Source organism: Nerophis lumbriciformis, linkage group LG14, assembly GCF_033978685.3.
Source record: "Nerophis lumbriciformis linkage group LG14, RoL_Nlum_v2.1, whole genome shotgun sequence".
Taxonomy (NCBI): Eukaryota; Metazoa; Chordata; class Actinopteri; order Syngnathiformes; family Syngnathidae; genus Nerophis; species Nerophis lumbriciformis.
Window position 1 is genome coordinate 43,133,907 of NC_084561.2, and position 25,013 is coordinate 43,158,919.

Genomic DNA, 25,013 nt, shown 5'->3' on the forward strand with positions numbered 1-25,013 from the left:
CCCTGCCAGGATCTGTACAGTGGTCTAATTGGTCCCTTGGTCATCTGTCGCCGTAGCTGGGCCAGGTGAGTACATCTCTATTATTGAGCAACTGTTACGTGTGGAAATGGATTAAAAGGAACTATTTTACTGCACATGTGTTAAACGCAAGGCCCCCAGGGCATACGTGGCCCGCCATGTCATTTTATGTGGCCCACAAGAGCTTGCAAGGTGTGTTACTTCTATAGCAATTTTGCGGACACTCTTATTTTTTAAACCTTTTAAAGTGTTTTTTCCCCCCTATGTTACATAAGGTAACTCCACCCCCACCCCTCCCTGCACCCCATGCAATCGTAGTCTAACGTCATAAAATAAATATTCCAAGCATTTTCTTAAATTTTGGGGATTTTTATAATTTCATCAAAATTGGACAATTTATTATATAGCATCTGACTGCTAAATGAATAAGTTTTATGGCTAATGTGATTAAATAAATCAGCGATTCTCAAACTTTTTTCACCAAGTACCACCTCATTAAGCTCTTCAAGTACCACCGGAATGACCAACATTAAAATACAGTAGCGTAGTAGGCCTAAGTATTCATTTAAAACAAGGCAAATGTTTTGTTTAATTATTATTTTCCATATTTTTGGTCACTGTACCATTACGCACGGTTTGAACAGTAACACTGTGTATGAAGATAGGAAAATAAAACACTGTGATTCTTTGGCGTACCATTAAATGGAACTTGCGTAGTGGTATATATATATATATATATATATATATATATATTTTTTTTTTTTTTTTTTTTTTTTGTAATTTTAAATTTATTTTATTTTAGTTATTTTTACATTGTATTTACTTTCATTACTGTCTTTTCGTTATTAAAAATACATACATATATATATATATATATATATATATATATATATATATATATATATATATATATATATATATATATATATATATATATATGTGTGTATTTTTTAATAACTAAAAGACAGTAATGAAAGTAAATACAATGTAAAAAAAAAATGTATGTATTTTTAATAACTAAAAGACGGTAATGAAAGTCAATACAATGTAAAAAAAAAATTAAAAAAAATACATATATATATATATATATATATATATATATATATATATTACATTGTATTTAGTTTCATTACTGTCTTTTAGTTATTAAAAAATAAATAAATATATTTATATGTATTTTTTAATAACTAATACAAATACATATATATATATGTATTTTTATTAATTATAAAAAAATACGTATATATACAGTACATATATATTAATAACTAATAAAAATACATATATATATATATATATATATATATATATGTATATATATATATATATATATATATATATATGTATTTTAGTTAGTTATTAAAAATACATATATATATATATATATATTTTTTTTACATTGTATTTAGTTTCATTACTGTCTTTTAGTTATTGAAAATACATACATACATATATATATATATATATATATATATATATATATATATATATATATATATATATATGTTATATATGTATGTATTTTTTAATAACTAATACAAATACATATATATATATATTTTTTTATTAGTTATTAAAAAATACATATATATATATATATATATATATATATATTAATAACTAATACAAATACATATATATATATATATATATATGTATTTTTATTAGTTATTAAAAAATACATGCGTATATATATATATATATATATATATATATATATATATATATATATATATATATATATATTATTTTACATTGTATTTACTTTCATTACTGTCTTTTAGTTATTACAAACTACATATATTCATATATATATATATATATATATATATATATACATTTATATAATATATATATAAATATATATATATATGTATTTTTTAATAACTAATACAAATACATATATATATATGTATTTTTATTAATTATAAAAAAATACGTATATATACAGTACATATATATTAATAACTAATAAAAATACATATATATATATATCTTGTTCACGAGTGAGGGAAGAGTGAATCGTGAGATCGACAGGCGGATCGGTGCGGCGTCTTCAGTAATGCGGACGCTGTATCGGTCCGTTGTGGTGAAGAAGGAGCTGAGCCGGAAGGCAAAGCTCTCAATTTACCGGTCGATCTACGTTCCCATCCTCACCTATGGTCATGAGCTTTGGGTTATGACCGAAAGGACAAGATCACGGGTACAAGCGGCCCAAATGAGTTTCCTCCGCCGGGTGGCGGGGCTCTCCCTTAGAGATAGGGTGAGAAGCTCTGCCATCCGGGAGGAGCTCAAAGTAAAGCCGCTGCTCCTCCACATCGAGAGGAGCCAGATGAGGTGGTTCGGGCATCTGGTCAGGATGCCACCCGAATGCTTCCCTAGGGAGGTGTTTAGGGCACGTCCGACCGGTAGGAGGCCACGGGGAAGACCCAGGACACGTTGGAAAGACTATGTCTCCCGGCTGGCCTGGGAACGCCTCGGGGTCCCCCGGGAGGAGCTGGACGAAGTGGCTGGGGAGAGGGAAGTCTGGGCTTCCCTGCTTAGACTGCTGCCCCCGCGACCCGACCTCGGATAAGCGGAAGAAGATGGATGGATGGATGATATATATATATATATATATATATATGTATTTTAGTTAGTTATTAAAAATACATATATATATATATATTATTTTTTTTTACATTGTATTTAGTTTCATTACTGTCTTTTAGTTATTGAAAATACATACATACATACAAATACATACATATATATATATGTATATATATATATATATATATATATATATATATATATATATATATATATATATATATATATATATATATATATGTATGTATTTTTTAATAACTAATACAAATACATATATATATATATATATGTATTTTTATTAGTTATTGAAAAATACATATATATATATATTAATAACTAATACAAATACATATATATATATGTATTTTTATTAGTTATTAAAAAATACATGCGTATATATATATATATATATATATATATATATATATATATATATATATATATATATATATATATATATATATATATATATAATTTTACATTGTATTTACTTGCATTACTGTCTTTTAGTTATTACAAAATACATATATATATATATATATATATATATATATATATATATATATATATATATATATATATATTTATATAACATATATATATATATATATATATATAAATATATAAAATATATATATATATATATATATATATATATATATATATATATATATATATATATATATATATATATATATGTATATATATATATATATATATATATATATATATATATTTTTTTTTTTTTACATTGTATTTACTTTCATTACTGTCTTTCGGCCCTTTGGTGGCACCTATAATGCTAATATGGCCTTTGGTGAAAATGTGTTTGACACCTCTGTTTAAACACAGTTTAAATTATCCCAATGATTAAAAGGTACAGTAATCAATTATCTGTTGTGTGACGTCATTTAATACCACTTTATGCTGAAGTTGATGAATTATGTTGCTTAAGGACTTTGGGCCTGAAGAAGGAAATTGAAGAGTTTGCGCTGCTGTTCCTGGTCTTTGATGAGAATGAAAGCTGGTGAGTAAGAGTCTTTTCAAAAACAATACTATAGAAATGGAAAACCTAATAAAAATTCAGAATTAGATTGACTTTTAATGCTAAATAATAAATAAATTGGGATTATATGAGTAGAAACAGTGACAATCTACCAATATTTCACAGTACAAAGAAAGAGTAGTAGCAGTAGTTTATTTACACGTTTTGTCATATCATTGATCAGTTTTTTTTAATCATATTGTGTTTCTGATTGCAACGTTGTTAGGATAGGATATACAAATACAGTATCACACACTCTCTTATCAATTCTTTCCACCCCATTGACTCCCATTGTAACTGCTATTTTTAACATACTGTAATCCCAGTATATTACTATGTTTACATACAAGTGTACACACACTTGTAAAGAACATCATGTCATGGCTGTCTTGAGTTTACAATCATTTCTACTTTTTGTGATGTAGTGATTGGAGCACATACACCCGCCCGCACCCGCTCGTTGTTATATATCTAATATAGACGATGCAAGGCATTAGTGAGGTTATAAAGCTTTTGCCTGTTAAAGAAAGGAGACTGATCCAATGCAGCACAGACATTCGCGTGCCACGCTGTCAAGACCCAGACGCACACCAGTGCGCAATCATATGGGAGCCGCGCTGAGCGCACCTCCAAGCGCGTCTCGCTGCCGGCGACGGCCGGGTATGTGCCCGACGCTCCAGCGCCATCCATTTTCAGGGCTAGTTGATTCGGCAGGAGGGTTGTTACACACTCCTTAGCGGGTTCCGACTTCCATGGCCACCGTCCTGCTGTCTATATCAACCAGGGTGAGCCCCACCCCTTTCGTGAGCGCACTGCGCGCGGAGTGACCCCTGTTACGCGCACCCGGCAACAGGGGTGGCGGGCAGGTAAGCTGCGCGGGCGGAGCGCGCGGAGTGACTCCTGTTGCGAGTCCCCGGCCACGGGGGTGGCGGGCAGGTAAGCTGCTTACCTGCTGCGCGTGACGCCGGCCGCGGCGAAGGCGGACGAGGCAGGGTGTCGGTGCGGTGGTGACCCTGGACGTGCGTCGGGCCCTTCTCGCGGATCGCCTCAGCTACGGCTCCCGGTGGGGCCCTCTCGGGGGAAGGGGCCTCGGTCCCGGACCCCGGCGAGGCGTCCCTTCTCCGCTCCGTAAAAGTGTCCATCTCTTTTTTTTTTTCTTCTTCTGTTGTGGCATATGCTGCAGGTGCCTGCTCGTTTTTCGTATGTGGGTAACAACATTTAACTATGTATATATATTTACCAATTGGTTTAACTGCCACCCGCCTGAATCTATTTAAAATCTTTTTTTTTTTTATTTCAACCGCCGGACCCGACCCGACCCGACTCGCGGATAAAATCTAATTTTTTTTAATTTCATCCGCCCGATCCGCGGATAATCCGCGGACTACGCGGTTGTGCCCGCAAACCGCGCATCTCTAACGCCTGGGCTGTACTCTTTGTCTTCCACCACGCTCTGACGAAAGGTTGCACGCCTCCTCTTTTATTTGGACTTTCCCTGATTACATGGCAACAGCTGTTTCGAAAGGAAGGGGGGTCGTAAACAGCCGTCGCCTTTGGTTACAAAACAGGTCAAAGAAATGATGCCTGGAGGGGGGTCAGGTCCTGCTTCCCTTCCGCTTTGTAGATCTCGGGTCAAGACAAAATCTTCCCGTGGATTACAATAGATCAAAGAAACCGACGCCTTCATGTCGCTGCCCATCCTACACAGTGGAGTTTTACAAGCCTTTTGATTGGTAAGATCAAAGACAGCTTTTGTCTGCTCGCCGGGAACTCATTGAAACACAAGGTTTTGTGATAACTTAGATACAATTATTCTGACACCTCTTGACAAAATTCAGCTAAATGTGTTGGTTTTCTGACATGGACTTGTTTCTTCAGCATTGTCCACGCGTTTAAGTCAGGACTTTGGGAAGGCCATTCTAAAACCTTCATTCTTGCTTGATTTAGCCATTCTTTTACCACTTTTGACGTGTGTTTGGGGTCATTGTCCCGTTGGAACACCCAACTGCGCCCAAGACCCAACCTGATGATTTTAGCTTGGAGGTAATCCTCCTTTTTCATCGTCCCATTTACTCTCTGTAAAGCAGCAGTTCCATTGGCAGCAAAACAGGTCCAGAGCATAATACTACCACCAACCATGCTTGACGGTAGGGATGGTGTTCCTGGGATTAAAGGCTTCACCTTTTCTCCTCCAAACATATTGCTGGGTATTGTGGCCAAAGTTTTTGTTTCATCTGACCACAGAAGGTCTTATCTTTGTCCATGTGATGTCAGATGAAACAAAAATTGAGCTGTTTGGCCACAATATACAGGTAAAAGCCAGTAAATTAGAATATTTTGAAAAACTTGATTTATTTCAGTAATTGCATTCAAAAGGTGTAACTTGTACATTATATTTATTCATTGCACACAGACTGATGCATTCAAATGTTTATTTCATTTAATTTTGATGATTTGAAGTGGCAACAAATGAAAATCCAAAATTCCGTGTGTCACAAAATTAGAATATTACTTAAGGCTAATACAAAAAAGGGATTTTTAGAAATGTTGGCCAACTGAAAAGTATGAAAATGAAAAATATGAGCATGTACAATACTCAATACTTGGTTGGAGCTCCTTTTGCCTCAATTACTGCGTTAATGCGGCGTGGCATGGAGTCGATGAGTTTCTGGCACTGCTCAGGTGTTATGAGAGCCCAGGTTGCTCTGATAGTGGCCTTCAACTCTTCTGCATTTTTGGGTCTGGCATTCTGCATCTTTCTTTTCACAATACCCCACAGATTTTCTATGGGGCTAAGGTCAGGGGAGTTGGCGGGCCAATTTAGAACAGAAATACCATGGTCCGTAAACCAGGCACGGGTAGATTTTGCGCTGTGTGCAGGCGCCAAGTCCTGTTGGAACTTGAAATCTCCATCTCCATAGAGCAGGTCAGCAGCAGGAAGCATGAAGTGCTCTAAAACTTGCTGGTAGACGGCTGCGTTGACCCTGGATCTCAGGAAACAGATCGGACCGACACCAGCAGATGACATGGCACCCCAAACCATCACTGATGGTGGAAACTTTACACTAGACTTCAGGCAACGTGGATCCTGTGCCTCTCCTGTCTTCCTCCAGACTCTGGGACCTCGATTTCCAAAGGAAATGCAAAATTTGCTTTCGTCAGAAAACATGACTTTGGACCACTCAGCAGCAGTCCAGCTGGTGTCGGTCCACTCTGTTTCCTGAGATCCAGCGTCAAAATATTCTAATTTACTGGTTTTTACCTGTATATCACCAAAAAAATAAGAGTTGTAGAAATGATTGGAAACTCAAGACAGCCATGACATGATGTTCTTTACAAGTGTATGTAAACTTTTGACCATATATACAGTATTTATTATACATATATGTATATAAAATTCAATAAAATCAACCAAGTCCGGCCTGTTTTCTCTCTTATTCTAGCTCAGTGGGCACTGTCAAAATTATCTGTTTATTTCTCAATTAATCTACTCAGCAAATTATTTTTTTGAATTATATTGCATATTCTGCATTGTTATTTTTGACAAAAAGGCCATAATACATTTTTTTTTTAAAACATCAAAACTGTATATTAATACATAAATATGAAGTTGTTAAAAGATTTTAAGCATTGAAAGTAAAACAACATTTTGATTTAACTTATGACACCTTTATGAAAGGGGCCCTTTTGGATCCTAAGAGTAAGTGTGTGTTGTCAATCACTGCGAAAAATTAAAACTTAAGGCTGGAAGAGTTTAAACAATACAAACACATTTTTTCAAGATTCACTACCAACACGTATTTAACCTAAAATATACAAGATGTGATTCGGTGTTTTGAGAGGTTTAACAGAAACATGTTTGTGGAAGTCACTTCCCAGCAGCTCCACTGTCAGGAGCCAAGCGTGCAGGTTTTAACAAGGTTTTAATAAACATAGGTTTTTCACAAAAGTTTTCTCCAGCAGAAAGCGACCTTTCAGTCACGTCCGTATCCTCTCTCTCGCTCTGCTCCCGGCTGCTCACTGTTAAAGACAACAGATGATTAAAAATAAAATTAAAATAAAAAAAATAACTGGGATTTATATAGCGCTTTTCTAAGTACCCAAAGTCGCTTTGAGTACCGTATTTTCCGCACTATTAGCCGCACCTAAAAACCACAAATTTACTCAAAAGCTGACAGTGCGGCTTTTAACCCGGTGCGCTTTATATATGGATTAATATTAGGATTCATTTTCATAAAGTTTCGATCTCGCAACTACGGTAAACAGCCGCCATCTTTTTTCCCCGTAGAAGAGGAAGTGCTTCTTCTTCTACGCAAGCAACCGCCAAGGTAAGCACCCGCCCCCATAGAGCAGGAAGCGCTTCTTCTTCTACTGTAAGCAACCACCCGCCCGCGTAGAAGAAGAAAAAGCGCGCGGATATTACCGTACGTTTCATTTCCTTTGTGTGTTTACATCTGTAAAGACCACAAAATGGCTCCTACTAAGCGACAGGGATCCGGTTCATGAAAAGACGCAATCTCTCCATCCGCACACGGACTACTATTTCACAGCAACTGCCTAAAGACTTTCAAGAAAAGCTGGCTACTTTCCATGCATATTGTAAAAACAAGATAGCTGAAAAAAAGATCCGGCCAGAGAACATTATCAACATGGACGAGGTTCCACTGACTTTTGATATTCCTGTGAACCGCACTGTGGATACAACGGGAGCACGTACGGTGAATATTCGCACCACAGGGAATGAGAAGTCATCCTTCACTGTGGTTCTAGCTTGCCATGCTAATGGCCAGAAACTTCCACCCATGGTGATATTCAAAAGGAAGACCTTGCCAAAAGAGACCTTTCCAGCCGGCGTCATCATAAAAGCTAACTCGAAGGGATGGATGAAGAAAAGATGAGCGAGTGGTTAAGGTAAGTTTAAGTTTACGCGAAGAGGCCGGGTGACTTTTTTCACGCAGCTCCGTCCATGTTGATATACGATTCCATGCGCGCCCACATCACGCTGGTTTTAATATATTATTAAAGTTTGACTGACCTATCTGACTGTTTTTTTGACATTCCTTTAGCGCAGTTAGATGCGGCTTATAACACGGGGCGGCTTATAGGTGGACAAAGTTTTGAAATATGCCGTTCATTGAAGGCGCGGCTTATAACCCAGGGCGCCTTATGGTGCGGAAAATACGGTAGAACCCATCAATCATTCACACCTGGTGGTGGTAAGCTACTTTCATAGCCACAGCTGCCCTGGGGTAGACTGACGGAAGCGTGGCTGCAATTTGCGCCAACGGCCCCTCCGACCACCACCTATCATTCATCATTCAGTTCACCGGTGTGAGTGGCACCGGGGGCAAAGGGTGAAGTGTCCCGCCCAAGGACACAACGGCAGCGATTTTTGGATGGTAAGAGGCGGGGAGCGAACCTACAACCCTCAGGTTTCTGGCACGGTTGCTCTACCCACTACGCCATGCCGCCCATAGATTAGATTAACACGTACCACCTGTGAAATCTAATCACCTGCCAGCTGTGTCTCGCCGTCAGCACATGCCCCGCCCCTATCCGATGGTGCTCCGCCCTCAACGCCATCGACAGAGGCGGTGACCTTTGCTCCTGCAGGCGCGCTGATCACACTCTCCCTCCACAGTGTTGTTTACCCTTGCAATTTATCACGCAGTGTGCCTCTGTTTCAAGAATATAAATATTTGGACAAGCGGCCATATGCTAAATTATTCAACCCCCCCTTTGAAACTTTTAAAAATAAATACATATTTACCGGCTTTAAAATGGCAAAATAAATGCTATATTCTTCAATGGCCAAGTCCATTACCTGATACGTCCGGATGCTCTCTGTGGACTATAGCTCTGCCTTCAATACAATAATCCCGGACAGACTCTGCAATAAACTGGACACTCTTGGCCTCCCCCCTCTCACAAACGCCTGGATAAGGGACTTCCTAACGGACCGACCCCAGAATGTGAGACTTGGCCCGCACCTCTCATCCTCCCGCACGCTGAGCATCGGCTCCCCACAGGGCTGTGTGCTGAGCCCCCTCCTCTACTGCCTTTACACCCATGACTGCAGTCCGGCCCACAGTGACAACCTTACCGTCAAGTTCGCCGACGATACCACAGTGGTCGGGCTCATCTCCAGGGGTGACGAGGCTGCCTACAGAGAGGAGGTCCTGAAGCTGACGGCCTGGTCTTCGGAGAACAACCTCGCTCTCAACACCAGCAAGACCAGAGAGATCATCGTCGACTTCAGGAGGAGCAGCACCGACCCTGCCCCCCTCTACATCAACGGCGAGCGTGTAGAGAGGGTCCACACCTTCAGATACCTTGGAGTCCACATCTCTAATGACTTCTCCTGGACAGTCAACACCACATCAATCATCAAGAAGGCTCAGCAGCGGCTACACTTCCTTAGAGTCCTCGGGAAGTACAACCTGAAGCCTGACCTGCTGCTGACCTTCTACCGCTCGTCCATCGAGAGCCTGCTGACCTACTGTATTACGGTATGGTACGGCAGCTGCACTGCAGCAGACAGGGAGAGGCTGCAAAGAGTGGTCAAGACGGCTCAGAAGATCATCGGCCGCCCTCTCCCCTCTCTGACGGACATCTACACCTCCCGCTGCCTCAACAGAGCCAGTGCCATCATCAAGGACAGCACCCACCCTGGCTCTGACCTGTTCCACCTGCTGCCCTCTAGGAAGCGCTACAGGTGCATTAAAACCAACACAAACAGGCTAAAGAACAGCTTCTTCCCCAGGGCCATAACCATCCTGAACGGACTGCCCCATTGTCCCTCATAACTGCCTTCTCTTCGGTGCAATAACCCATTCCACCAACCACCCTGTTTTTTTGTTGTTGTTTTTTTTTTCATGTATATATTCATTTCACACCATATTCATTGCACTTCTACATTTTTTATATTTCTATATATTTGCACATTGTTTTTCTAGCATGCACACATCGCACTGTATGGAATGGCCTCAATCTCGTTACCTTGCGTAATGACGATAAAGCTGATTCTGATTCTGATTCTGATTCTGAAAAGGTGATATTTGTTTATCTGCAATGTTTGCACACCAGGTATTTGGATGACAACATCAGGACTCACATCAGGAACCCACGACAGAACTTGAAGGATGACGAAACCTTTATAGAAAGCAACAAAATGCATGGTGAGGAAAAACACACCATTGTATGTGCGCTAACACTTCTTGTGCTGCATCACCCAAACACCACCTTCACAGAAATGTGTTTCACAATACTAACTGGTGTCCATGCATTGATTTGCTAGCCATTAATGGTTTGGTATATGCCAACCTCAACGGCTTGAACATGGAGGTCGGCGATAAGGTCTACTGGTACCTGATGGGGATGGGCAACGAGGTGGACATACATGGTGTACACTGGCATGGTCATAGTGTGGAATATAAGGTAAGTCATGTCACAATGTACAACTCTTGTTTTTTTGTGATGTAGTGATTGGAGCACATACTTGTTGGTCACAAAAAACATTCATGAAGTTTGCTTCTTTTATGAATTTATTATGGGTCTACTGAAAATGGGTCAAAAGTATACATACAGCAATGTTAATATTTGCTTACATGTCCCTTGGCAAGTTTACCTGCAATAAGGCGCTTTTGGTAGCCATCCACAAGCTTCTGCTTGACCACTTGACCACAAAATTGGTGCAGTTCAGCTAAATGTGTTGGTTTTCTGACATGGACTTGTTTCTTCAGCATTGTCCACACGTTTAAGTCAGGACTTTGGGAAGGCCATTCTAAAACCTTCATTAGCCATTCCTTTACCACTTTTGAGGTGTGTTTGGGGTCATTGTCCTGTTGGAACACCCAACTGCGCCCAAGACCCAACCTCCGGGCTGATGATTTTAGCTTGTCCTGAAGAATTTGGAGGTAATCCTCCTTTTTCATTGTCCCATTTACTCTCTGTAAAGCACCAGTTCCATTGGCAGCAAAAACAGGCCCAGAGCATAATACTACCACCACCATGCTTGACGGTTGGCATGGTGTTCCTGGGATTAAAGGCCTCACCTTTTCTCCTCCAAACATATTGCTGGGTATTGTGGCCAAACAGCTCCATTTTTGTTTCATCTGACATCACATGGACAAAGACAAGACCTTCTGGAGGAAAGTTGCATGGTAGTCTCTCAGTCCATGGAGATGCAAAACTTTGCAAAACAATTTTCTCTCAGCAGCATTTTCTTCCTGATCGTGGCAGTGGCAAAACTGTGCCATGCATTTCATACTTACCAACAAATGTTCAGTTCAGCTAAATGTGTTGGTTTTCTGACATGGACTTGTTTCTTCAGCATTGTCTGCACGGTTAAGTCAGGATTTTGAGAAGGCCATTCTAAAACCTTCATTCTAGCCTGATTTAGCCATTCCTTTACCACTTTTGAGGTGTGTTTGGGGTCATTGTCCTGTTGGAACACCCAACTGCGCCCAAGACCCAACCTCCGGGCTGATGATTTTAGCTTGTCCTGAAGAATTTGGAGGTAATCCTCCTTTTTCATTGTCCCATTTACTCTCTGTAAAGCAGCAGTTCCATTGGCAGCAAAACAGGCCCAGAGCATAATACTACCACCACCATGCTTGACGGTAGGAATGATGTTCCTGGGATTAAAGGCCTTACTTTTTCTCCTCCAAACATATTGCTGGGTATTGTGGCCAAACAGCTCAATTTTTGTTTCATCTGACATCACATGGACAAAGATAAGACCTTCTGGAGGAAAGTTGCATGGTAGCCTCTCAGTCCATGGAGATGCAAAACTTTGCAAAACAATTTTCTCTCAGCAGCATTTTCTTCCTGATCGTGGCAGTGACAAAACTGTGCCATGCATTTCATACTTACCAACAAATGTTCAGTTCAGCTAAATGTGTTGGTTTTCTGACATGGACTTGTTTCATCAGCATTGTCTGCACGGTTAAGTCAGGACTTTAAGAAGGCCATTCTAAAACCTTCATTCTAGCCTGATTTAGCCATCCCTTTACCACTTTTGACGTGTGTTTGGGGTCATTGTCCTGTTGGAACACCCAACTGCGCCCAAGACCCAACCTCCGGGCTGATGATTTTAGCTTGTCCTGAAGAATTTGGAGGTAATCCTCCTTTTCCATTGTCCCATTTACTCTCTGTAAAGCAGCAGTTCCATTGGCAGCAAAAACAGGCCCAGAGCATAATACTACCACCACCATGCTTGACGGTTGGCATGGTGTTCCTGGGATTAAAGGCCTCACCTTTTCTCCTCCAAACATATTGCTGGGTATTGTGGCCAAACAGCTCCATTTTTGTTTCATCTGACATCAAATGGACAAAGATAAGACCTTCTGGAGGAAAGTTCTGTGGTCAGATGAAACAAAAAAAACGGCCACTCTACCCACTACGCCATGCCGCCCCCTGCAACCATCAGCCTAAAACCTAAAATCATCAGCCCATAGGTTGGATCTTAGGCGCAGTTGGGTGTTCCAACAGGACAATGACCCCAAACACACGTCAAAAGTGGTAAAGGAATGGCTAAATCAGGCTTAGAATGAAGGTTTTAGAATGGCCTTCCCAAAGTCCTGACTTAAACGTGCGGACAATGCTGAAGAAACAAGTCCATGTAAGAAACCCAACACATTTAGCTGAACTGAACATTTGTTGGTTGGCATAAAGTGCATGGCACAGTTTTGTCACTGCCACGATCAGGAAGAAAATGCTGCTGAGAGAAAATTGTTTTGCAAAGTTTTGCATCTTCATGGACTGAGAGGCTACCATGCAAGAAGGAAGCCCTTGCTCCCGAAGCCACACCTTAAGGCTCGTCTAAATTTTGTTGCTGATCACACGGACAAAGATAAGACCTTCTGGAGGAAAGTTCTGTGGTCAGATGAAACAAAAATGGAGCTGTTTGGCCACAATACCCAGCAATGTGTTTGGAGGGAAAAAGGTGAGGCCTTTAATCCCAGGAACAACAAACCTACCGCCAAGCATGGTGGTGGTAGTATTATGCTCTGGGCCTGTTTCGCTGCCAATGGAACTGGTGCTTTACAGAGAGTAAATGGGACAATGAAAAAGGAGGATTACCTCCAAATTCTTCAGGACAAGCTAAAATCATCAGCCCGGAGGTTGGGTCTTGGGCGCAGTTGGGTGTTCCAACAGGACAATGACCCCAAGCACACCTCAAAAGTGGTAAAGGAATGGCTAAATCAGGCTAGAATGAAGGTTTTAGAATGGCCTTCCCAAAGTCCTGACTTAAACGTGCGGACAATGCTGATGAAACAAGTCCATGTCAGAAAACCAACACATTTAGCTGAACTGAACATTTGTTGGTAAGTATAAAATGCATGGCACAGTTTTGTCACTGCCACGATCAGGAAGAAAATGCTGCCAATGGAACTGGTGCTTTACAGAGAGTAAATGGGACAATGAAAAAGGAGGATTACCTCCAAACAGGACAATGACCCCAAACACACCTCAAAAGTGGTAAAGGAACGGCTAAATCTGGCTTAGAATGAAGGTTTTAGAATGGCTTTCCCAAAGTCCTGACTTAAACGTGCGGACAATGCTGAAGAAACAAGTCCATGTCTGAAAAGCAACACATTTAGCTGAACTGCACCAATTTTGTGGTCAAGTGGTCAAGCAGAAGCTTGTGGATGGCTACCAAAAGCGCCTTATTGCAGGTAAACTTTTCTATATAATGCCACCCTAATTCATAATATTACAAGTTCCACATATGTCATGTGTACTTTTTTCCCCCAGCTGGGCGGAGGCCCGCATACTACTGATGTCTTCCAGCTTTTCCCAGCCACCTTCCAGGTAAAGCTGACACTCCAATTGGGTGCAGCAGCATTTCCCCAGAAAAAAACGACTTACATTTGCTGTTGTCGTCTTTACGCCTACGTTTTGTCTCCTTCCTTCCTGCCTAGACGGTAAAAATGCGGCCGCAGTACCCGGGCACTTGGATGCTGCACTGTCACGTGACCGACCACATCAAGGCCGGCACGGTGGCCACGTACACCGTGAGACAAAAAGGTAAGGGACGACGGAAAATAGAATGTATATAGTGGATTTTTTATTTATTTGTTTTTATTTTTTTAGCGGCGAGGAGTAAGTTCCATGGTTGAGTATTTGAAGAAAAAGGATCAACCTGGACCAAGACATGTTTTATTTCTGTTTATTAGAATGTGTATCTGACTTGGAACACTGGTGATAACAGTCATTCGGCAGCAGGGGGCACTCTGACTACAACTATAAAGAATCACCTGGAAGTATCTCAAGTCTAAAGATTTTTTAAATGAATCAATAGGCTATTTTTTTTTCCCTTACCAAATAAAGTTAATTTGAAATATTATTTTTACTTCTGCAAGATATCATCTTTGTGTGTTATTAGTCGCTTCGTTACCTGTTGTGATGCCTTTAACATAATCCCTTTGTCAAAATACCTAGGAATAAACCGCCTATAATAATAATAATAATAATAATAGATTTTATTTGTAAAAAAAAAAGCAATTTACATTGAGTAAACAACCTCAAAGTGCTACAGTGTACTTAAAAAAAAAAAAATATATAATACAAATAAATAAAAATAAAAACTAGAACTAGTATGCATATATCGAAAAAAAAAAGGCTTTTTTAAAAAGGAAGGGTTTTAAAGCCTTTTTTAAAAGCGTCCACAGTCTGTGGTGCCCTCGGGGGGTCAGGGAGAGCGTTCCACAGACTGGGACTCCCATTGTTTGTAGCTTTGTTCTCGGAGGTTGGAGGAGGTTAGTCTGTCTGGAGCGGACAGATTAACCTCAAAGTGCTACAGTGTATTAAAAAAAATACAAATAAAATAATAATAAAAAAAATAAAAAAAAATAAAAACTTGAGCAGCCTAATAGCTAGAAATAGTATGCATATATCTAAAAAAATGATTTATTATTATTTTTTTTTTCAAAAAGAAGGGTTTTTAAGCCTTTTTTAAAAGCATCCACAGTCTGCGGTGCCCTCAGGTGGTCAGGGAAAGCGTTCCACAGACTGGGAGCGGCGGAGCCAGAAAGCCCGGTCTCCCATTGTTCGTAGCTTTGTCCTCGGAGGTTGGAGGAGGTTAGCCTGTCCAGAGCGGACAGACCAACCTCAAAGTGCTACAGTGTATTAAAAAATAAATAAATAAAATGATTAAAAAAAAATAAAAAAAAAATAAAAACTAGAACAGCCAAATCGCTAAAACTAGTGTGCATACATCTAAAAAATGCTTTTTTAAAAAAGAAGGGTTTTTAAGCCTTTTTTTTTTTTTTAAAGCATCCACAGTCTGTGGTAACCTCAGGTGGTCAGGGAGAGCGTTCCTCAGACTGGGAGCAGCGGAGCAGAAAGCCCGGTCTCCCATTGTTCGTAGCTTTGTCCTCGGAGGTTGGAGGAGGTTAGTCTGTCCGGAGCGGACAGATTAACCTCAAAGTGCTACAGTGTATTAAAAAAAATACAAATAAAATGATAATTAAAAAAAAATAAAAATAAAAACTTGAACAGCCTAATAGCTATAACTAGTATGCATATATCTAAAAAGAAAAAAAAAAGGCTTTTTTAAAAAGATGGGTTTTTAAGCCTTTTTTAAAAGCATCCACCGTCTGCGGTGCCCTCAGGTGGTCAGGGAGAGCGTTCCACAGACTGGGAGCGGCGGAGTAGAAAGCCCGGTCTCCCATTGTTCGTAGCTTTGTCCTCGGAGGTTGGAGGAGGTTAGCCTGTCCAGAGCGGACAGACTAACCTCAAAGTGCTACAGTGTATTAAAAAATAAATAAATAAAATGATTAAAAAAATAAATACAAATAAAAACTAGAACAGCCAAATAGCTAAAACTAGTGTGCATACATCTAAAAAAAGGCTTTTTTAAAAAGAAGGGTTTTTAAGCCTTTTTTTAAAAGCATCCACAGTCTGTGGTGCCCTCAGGTGGTCAAGGAGAGCGTTCCTCAGACTGGGAGCGGCGGAGCAGAAAGCCCGGTCTCCCATTGTTCGTAGCTTTGTCCTCGGAGGTTGGAGGAGGTTAGTCTGTCCGCTCCGGACAGACTAACCTCAAAGTGCTACAGTTTATTAAAAAATAAATAAATAAAATGATTAAAAAAATAAATAAAAATAAAAACTAGAACAGCCAAATAGCTAAAACTAGTGTGCATACATCTAAAAAAATGTTTAAAAAAAAAAAGAAAAAAGAAGGGTTTTTAAGCCTTTTTTAAAAGCATCCACAGTCTGTGGTGCCCTCAGGTGGTCAGGGAGAGCGTTCCACAGACTGGGAGCGGCGGAGCCAGAAAGCCCGGTCTCCCATTGTTCTTAGCTTTGTCCTTGGAGGTTGGAGGAGGTTAGTCTGTCCGGAGCGGACAGACTAACCTCAAAGTGCTAGAGTGTTTTAAAAAAAATACAAATAAAATGATAATAAAAATAATAAAAAATAAAAACTTGAACAGCCTAATAGCTAGAAATAGTATGCATGTATCTAAAAAAAAAATATATATATTTTTTTTTCCAAAAAGAAGGGTTTCTAAGCCTTTTTTAAAAGCATCCACAGTCTGCGGTGCCCTCAGGTGGTCAGGGAAAGCGTTCCACAGACTGGGAGCGGCGGAGCAGAAAGCCCGGTCTCCCATTGTTCGTAGCTTTGTCCTCGGAGGTTGGAGGAGGTTAGTCTGTCCGAAGCGGACAGACTAATATCAAAGTGCTACAGTGTATTAAAAAAAAAAAAAAAAAAATGATAATAAAAATAAATGAAAATAAACACTAGAACAGCCTAATAGCTAGAACTAGTATGCATGTATCTAAAGAAGGCTTTTTAAAAAAGAAGGGTTTTTAAGCCTTTTTTAAAAGCATCCACAGTCTGTGGTGCCCTCAAGTGGTCAGGGAGAGCGTTCCACAGATTGGGAGAGGCGGAACAGAAAACCCGGTCTCCCGTTGTTCGTAGCTTTGTCCTCGGAAGTTGGAGGAGGTTAGTCTGTCTGGAGCGGACAGATTAACCCCAAAGTGCTACAGTGTATTAAAAAAAATACAAATAAAATGATAATAAAAAATCAATAAAAATAAAAACTTGAACAGCCTAATAGCTATAACTAGTATGCATATATCTAAAAAAAAAAAAGATTCTTTTTTCTTTTTTTTTTCAAAAAGAAGGGTTTTTAAGCCTTTTTTAAAAGCATCCACAGTCTGTGGTGCCCTCATGTGGTCAGGGAGAGCGTTCCACAGACTGGGAGTGGCGGAGCCAGAAAGCCCGGTCTCCCATTGTTCGTAGCTTTGTCCTTGGAGGTTGGAGGAGGTTAGTCTGTCCGGAGCGGACAGATTAACCTCAAAGTGCTACAGTGTATTAAAAAATAAATAAATAAAATGATTAAAAAAATAAATAAAAATAAAAACTAGAACAGCCTAATAGCTATAACTAGTATGCATATATCTAAAAAAAAAACAGAAGTCTTTTTTAAAAAGAAGGGTTTTTAAGCCTTTTTTTAAAAGCATCCACAGTCTGCGGTGCCCTCAGCTGGTCAGGGAAAGCGTTCCACAGACTTGGAGCGGCGGAGCAGAAAGCCCGGTCTCCCATTGTTCGTAGCTTTGTCCTCGGAGGTTGGAGGAGGTTAGTCTGTCCAGAGCGGACAGACTAAAACCAGAAATGTTCCCAGATTAAAATACATTTATATCTGGAAAGTACACCTTTCCGACGGTATAGCATATGTGGGGGTTTTGTTGGCTGGTTCGTCTCGTATTAGACAAAAGGTCATTCCCTATTCAATTGGCCCATTTTCGTTTTGTTCATGAATAGCGTTGCCATGGTGACACGAAAGGTACCCCGCTTGAAGTACCGCTTTTGCCCTTACCGAGACCTTTGCGACGGTATAACATATGTGGGGGTTCGTTGGCAGGTTCGTCTCGTATTAGACAAAGTAGGCTGGCCCATTTTAGCAAAAAAAAAATTGGCGCAAAGTTTGTTTTAATAGTAAACAGCGTCGCCATGGCAACCTAAAATGTTCCCGATTTAAAATACATTTATATCTGGAAAGTACACCTTTCCGATGGTATAACATATGTGGGGGTTCGTTGGCAGGCTTGTCTCGTATTAGACAAAGTAGGATGGCCCATTTTAGCAAAAAAAAATTGGCGCAAAGTTTGTTTTAATTGTGAATAGCGTCGCCATGGTAACCTGAAATGTTCCCCATTTAAAATACATTTATATCTGGAAAGTACACCTTTCCGACGGTATAACATATGTGGGGGTTCGTTGGCTGATTCGTCTCGTATTAGACAAAAGGCGATTCCCTATTCAATTGGCCCATTTTCGTTTTGTTCGTGAAAAGCGTTGCCATGGTGACACGAAATGCATCCCGATTTAGATTTCCGCTATCGGTGCGAACGAGACCTTTCCGACGGTATAACATATGTGGGGGTTTGTTGGCCGGTTTGTCGCGTAGTGGCGGTAAGAGAAACGTGCGGAAGAAGAAGAAGAATACAATTAGAAGTATGAGCCATACAAATATGGGCCTGCTTGCATTGCAGCAGGCCCATAATAATATGATAGTAATAAAATGCAACATAACATTACAGTTGTGTGAGTATTACCCAATGTCAGTTTCACACACCTAAATGTGATGATAACCCGCGGCCTTTTTTGGCTGTTGATTTCCTGAGAGCTCCAGTTAATTAATTAGATGAGGAATTCAATCACTTCAAAGGCTAATAAGATTTTCAACATTAGCGCTTAATCAGCATCTTTCAAGCTTCGCCTCTGGAAGTGTTCAAATGTGCTCCTATTTACATCAGGGATCGCCCCGTACTAGAGATGCGCGGATAGGCAATTATTTCATCCGCAACCGCATCAGAAAGTCGTCAACCATCCGCCATCCACCCGATGTAACATTTGATCAGAACCGCACCCGCCCGCCATCCGCCCGCACCCGCCCGTTGTTATATATCTAATATAGACGATGCAAGGCATTAGTGAGGATATAAAGCTTTTGCCTGTTAAAGAAAGGAGACTGATCCAATGCAGCAGAGACATTCGCGTGCCACGCTGTCACGACCCAGACGCACACCAGTGCGCAATCATATGGGAGCCGCGCTGAGCACACCTGCAAGCGCGTCTCGCTGCCGGCGACGGCCGGGTATGGGCCCGACGCTCCAGCGCCATCCATTTTCAGGGCTAGTTGATTCGGCAGGTGGGTTGTTACACACTCCTTAGCGGGTTCCGACGTCCACGGCCACCGTCCTGCTGTCTATATCAACCAGGGTGAGCCCCACCCCTTTCGTGAGCGCACTGCGCGCGGAGTGACCCCTGTTACGCGCCCCCGGCAACAGGGGTGGCGGGCAGGTAAGCTGCGCGGGCGGAGCGCGCGGAGTGACCCCTGTTACGAGCCCCCGGCCACGGGGGTGGCGGGCAGGTAAGCTGCTTACCTGCTGCGCGTGACGCCGGCCGCGGCGGGGTGTCGGTGCGGTGGGCGCGGTGGTGACCCTGGACGTGCGTCGGGCCCTTCTCGCGGATCGCCTCAGCTACGGCTCCCGGTGGGGCCCTCTCGGGGGAAGGGGCCTCGGTCCCGGACCCCGGCGAGGCGTCGGGGGCCTTCTCCGCTCCGTAAAAGTGTCCAGCTCTTTTTTTTTTCTTTCTTCTATTGTGGCATATGCAGCAGGTGCCTGCTCGTTTTTCGTATGTGGGTAACAACATTTAACTATGTATATATATTTCCGAATTGGTTTAACTGCCACCCGCCTGAATCTATTTAAAATCTAATTTTTTTTTATTTCAACCGCCCGACCCGACCCGACCCGACCCGACCCGACCCGACCCGACCCGCGGATAAAATCTAATTTTTTTAAAATTTCATCCGCCCGATCCGCGGATAATCCGCGGACTCCGCGGTTGTGCCCGCAAACCGCGCATCTCTACCCCGTACAACTTACCGATATCGGAGCTTTGGGTATTGGCCGGTGCGATGTCACTACGAATGATCCGTATTTTTTATTATTTTGTAGAAAAGTGTTTGATCAAGTGAATTTAGTCGAACAGAGAAGAATGATAGGTTTGGAAAACACTAACCTGTGTATATTGACGAATGTCCGGGATGGACTTATGCTGTCTTTAAGTTGAAGTGGAGTGGTAGACTGTTTTTTTTTGGCAACACCCAGGGACTACAAAAAATTAAGTTAATTCACGGCGCATTAAATTAAGTTTGTTGCTGGATACTTTATGCTATGCTTCTGTCGTGGTTTTGTTATTGTTTGTATCGAACATACCGTATTTTCCGCACCATAAGGCGCCCTGGGTTATAAGCCGCGCCTTCAATGAACGGCATATTTCAAAACTTTGTCCACCTATAAGCCGCCCCGTGTTGTAAGCCGCATCTAACTGCGCTAAAGGAATGTCAAAAAAACAGTCAGATAGGTCAGTCAAACTTTAATAATATATTAAAAACCAGCGTGATGTGGGCGCGCATGGAGTCGTATATCAACATGGACGGGGCTGCGTGAAAAAAGCCACCCGGCCTCTTCGCGTAAACTTAAACTTACCTTAACCACTCGCTCATCTTTTCTTCATCCATCCCTTCGAGTTAGCTTTTATGATGACGCCGGCTGGAAAGGTCTCTTTTGGCAAGGTCTTCCTTTTGAATATCACCATGGGTGGAAGTTTCTGGCCATTAGCATGGCAAGCTAGAACCACAGTGAAGGATGACTTCTCATTCCCTGTGGTGCGAATATTCACCGTACGTGCTCCCGTTGTATCCACAGTGCGGTTCACAGGAATATCAGTTGCTGTGAAATAGTAGTCCGTGTGTGGATGGAGAGATTGCGTCTTTTCATGAACCGGATACCTGTCGCTTAGTAGGAGCCATTTTGTGGTCTTTACAGATGTAAACACACAAAGGAAATGATAATATCCGCGCGCTTTTTCTTCTTCTACGCGGGCGGGTGGTTGCTTACAGTAGAAGAAGAAGCGCTTCCTGTTCTATGGGGGCGGGTGCTTACCTTGGCGGTTGTTTGCGTAGAAGAAGAAGCGCTTCCTGTTCTACCGGGAAAAAAGATGGCGGCTGTTTACCGAAGTTGCGAGACCGAAACTTTATGAAAATGAATCTTAATATTAATCCATATATAAAGCGCACCGGGTTATAAGGCGCACTGTCAGCTTTTGAGTAAATTTGTGGTTTTTAGGTGCGCCTTATAGTGCGGAAAATACGGTACATACAATTACAAATGGTACAGCTTAAAGATGGAATTGCTGGACAGACAATATATCCATTTTTTAAAATTTTTATGACAGAAATAATGTTGATTGTGCAAAGATGATGCGTTCCTTCTGCGCCGTTTGTGCGTAACTGTGCCTGTTTGCACACCGAACATGCTAAATATTGACACAAAACAGTTTCAGGCTAAAATAAATAAATAATCACATTGTGAGTGCTAAATGATTTTCCTCTCAAGCTTAGTAGAGCTACTTTGCACGTGCTATATAGTTTGCACAGGTTTTTAATACACGCAAACCTTTTGTAGATCAGGCTCTAAATTGCCAAAAATATTTGCTCGTCTATACCTTTATATACCAATATGAACTTAGGTCGCTTTACATTCTTCAATCAATCAATGTTTACTTATATAGCCCTAAATCACAAGTGTCTCAAAGGGCTGCACAAGCCACAACGACATCCTCGGTACAGAGCCCACATAAGGGCAAGGAAAAACTCACAACCAAGTGGGATGTCGATGTGAATGACTATGAGAAACCTTGGAGAGGGCCACAGATGTGGGTGACCCCTCCGCCCTCTAGGGGAGACCGGATGCAATGGACCTCGAGTGGGTCTAGCATAATATTGTGAAAGTCCAGTCCATAGTGGATCTAACATAATAGTGAGAGTCCAGTCCATAGTGGATCTAACATAATAGTGTGAGAGTCCAGTCCATAGTGGATCTAACATAATAGTGTGAGTCCAGTCCATAGTGGATCTAACATAATAGTGAGAGAGTCCAGTCCATAGTGGATCTAACATAATAGTGTGAAAGTCCAGTCCATAGTGGATCTAACATAATAGTGTGAGAGTCCAGTCCGTAGTGGATCTAACATAATAGTAAGAGTCCAGTCCGTAGTGGATCTAACATAATAGTGTGAGATTCCTGTTCATAGTGGATCTAACATAATAGTGTGAGAGTCCAGTCCATAGTGGATCTAGCATAATAGTGTGAGAGTCCAGTCCATAGTGGATCTAACATAATAGTGTGAGAGTCCAGTCCATAGTGGATCTAACATAATAGTGTGAGAGTCCAGTCCGTAGTGGATCTAACATAATAGTGTGAGAGTCCAGTGCAGAGTGGATCTAACATAATAGTGAGAGTCCAGTCCATAGTGGATCTAACATAATAGTAAGAGTCCAGTCCATAGTGGATCTAACATTATAGTGAGAGTCCAGTCCATATTGGATCTAACATAATAGTGTGAGAGTCCAGTCCATAGTGGATCTAACATAATAGTGTGAGAGTCCAGTCCATAGTGGATCTAACATAATAGTGTGAGAGTCCAGTCCGTAGTGGATCTAACATAATAGTGTGAGAGTCCAGTGCAGAGTGGATCTAACATAATAGTGAGAGTCCAGTCCATAGTGGATCTAACATAATAGTAAGAGTCCAGTCCATAGTGGATCTAACATAATAGTGAGAGTCCAGTCCATAGTGGATCTAACATAATAGTAAGAGTCCAGTCCATAGTGGATCTAACATAATAGTGTGAGAGTCCAGTCCATAGTGGATCTAACATAATAGTGAGAGTCCATTCCATAGTGGATCTAACATAATAGTGTGAGAGTCCAGTCCATAGTGGATCTAACATAATAGCGTGAGAGTCCAGTCCATAGTGGATCTAACATAATACTGTGAGAGTCCAGTCCATAGTGGATCTAACATAATAGTGTGAGAGTCCAGTCCATAGTGGATCTAACATAATAGTGAGAGTCCAGTCCATAGTGGATCTAACATAATAGTGTGAGAGTCCAGTCCATAGTGGATCTAACATAATAGTGTGAGAGTCCAGTCCATAGTGGATCTAACATAATAGTGTGAGAGTCCAGTCCATAGTGGATCTAACATAATAGTGTGAGAGTCCAGTCCATAGTGGATCTAACAAAATAGTGTGAGAGTCCAGTCCATAGTGGATCTAACATAATAGTGTGAGAGTCCAGTCCATAGTGGATCTAACATAATAGTGTGAGAGTCCAGTTCATAGTGGATCTAACATAATAGTGTGAGAGTCCAGTCCATAGTGGATCTAACATAATAGTGTGAGAGTCCAGTCCATAGTGGATCTAATATAATAGTGAGAGTCCAGTCCATAGTGGATCAAACATAATAGTAAGAGTCCAGTCCATAGTGGATCTAATATAATAGTGAGAGTCCAGTCCATAGTGGATCCAATATAATAGTAAGAGTCCAATCCATAGTGGATCTAACATAATAGTGAGAGTCCAGTCCATAGTGGATCTAACATAATAGTAAGAGTCCAGTCCATAGTGGATCTAATATAATAGTAAGAGTCCTGTCCATAGCGGATCTAACATAATAGTAAGAGTCCAGTCCATAGTGGATCTAACATAATAGTGAGAGTCCAGTCCATAGTGGATCTAACATAATAGTGTGAGAGTCCAGTCCATAGTGGATCTAACATAATAGTGAGAGTCCAGTCCATAGTGGATCCAACATAATAGTGTGAGAGTCCAGTCCATAGTGGATCTAACATAATAGTGAGAGTCCATTCCATAGTGGATCTAACATAATAGTGTGAGAGTCCAGTCCATAGTGGATCTGACATAATAGTGAGAGTCCAGTCCATAGTGGATCCAACATAATAGTGTGAGAGTCCAGTCCATAGTGGATCTAACATAATAGTGAGAGTCCAGTCCATAGTGGATCTAACATAATAGTGTGAGAGTCCAGTCCATAGTGGATCTAACATAATAGTGTGAGAGTCCAGTCCATAGTGGATCTAACATAATAGTGAGAGTCTAGTCCATATTGGATCTAACATAATAGTGTGAGAGTCCAGTCCATAGTGGATCTAACATAATAGTGAGAGTCCAGTCCATAGTGGATCTAACATAATAGTGTGAGAGTCCAGTCCATAGTGGCTCTAACATAATATTGTGAAAGTCCAGTCCATAGTGGATCTAACATAATAGTAAGAGTCCAGTCCATAGTGGATCTAACATAATAGTGTGAGAGTCCAGTCCATAGTGGATCTAACATAATAGTGTGAGAGTCCAGTCCATAGTGGATCTAACATAATAGTGTGAGAGTCCAGTCCATAGTGGATCTAACATAATAGTGTGAGAGTCCAGTCCATAGTGGATCTAACATAATAGTGTGAGAGTCCAGTCCATAGTGGATC

The 25,013-nt window shown here is 41.0% G+C and overlaps 1 protein-coding gene across 1 annotated transcript in view; it reads left to right on the forward strand.

The window, feature by feature from the left end:
• Window positions 1-15,020, forward strand: part of cp (ceruloplasmin) — a 61,640-nt gene extending 46,620 nt beyond the window's left edge. The window contains exons 18-24 of the mRNA XM_061975495.1: window positions 10-65; window positions 3,566-3,637; window positions 10,742-10,833; window positions 10,953-11,092; window positions 14,414-14,470; window positions 14,581-14,686; window positions 14,753-15,020. Of these exons, the coding sequence (XP_061831479.1) occupies window positions 10-65; window positions 3,566-3,637; window positions 10,742-10,833; window positions 10,953-11,092; window positions 14,414-14,470; window positions 14,581-14,686; window positions 14,753-14,778 (549 nt within the window). The 3' untranslated portion in view covers window positions 14,779-15,020. The remainder of the gene's footprint in view (window positions 1-9; window positions 66-3,565; window positions 3,638-10,741; window positions 10,834-10,952; window positions 11,093-14,413; window positions 14,471-14,580; window positions 14,687-14,752) is intronic.
• The last annotated feature ends 9,993 nt before the right edge of the window (window positions 15,021-25,013 follow it).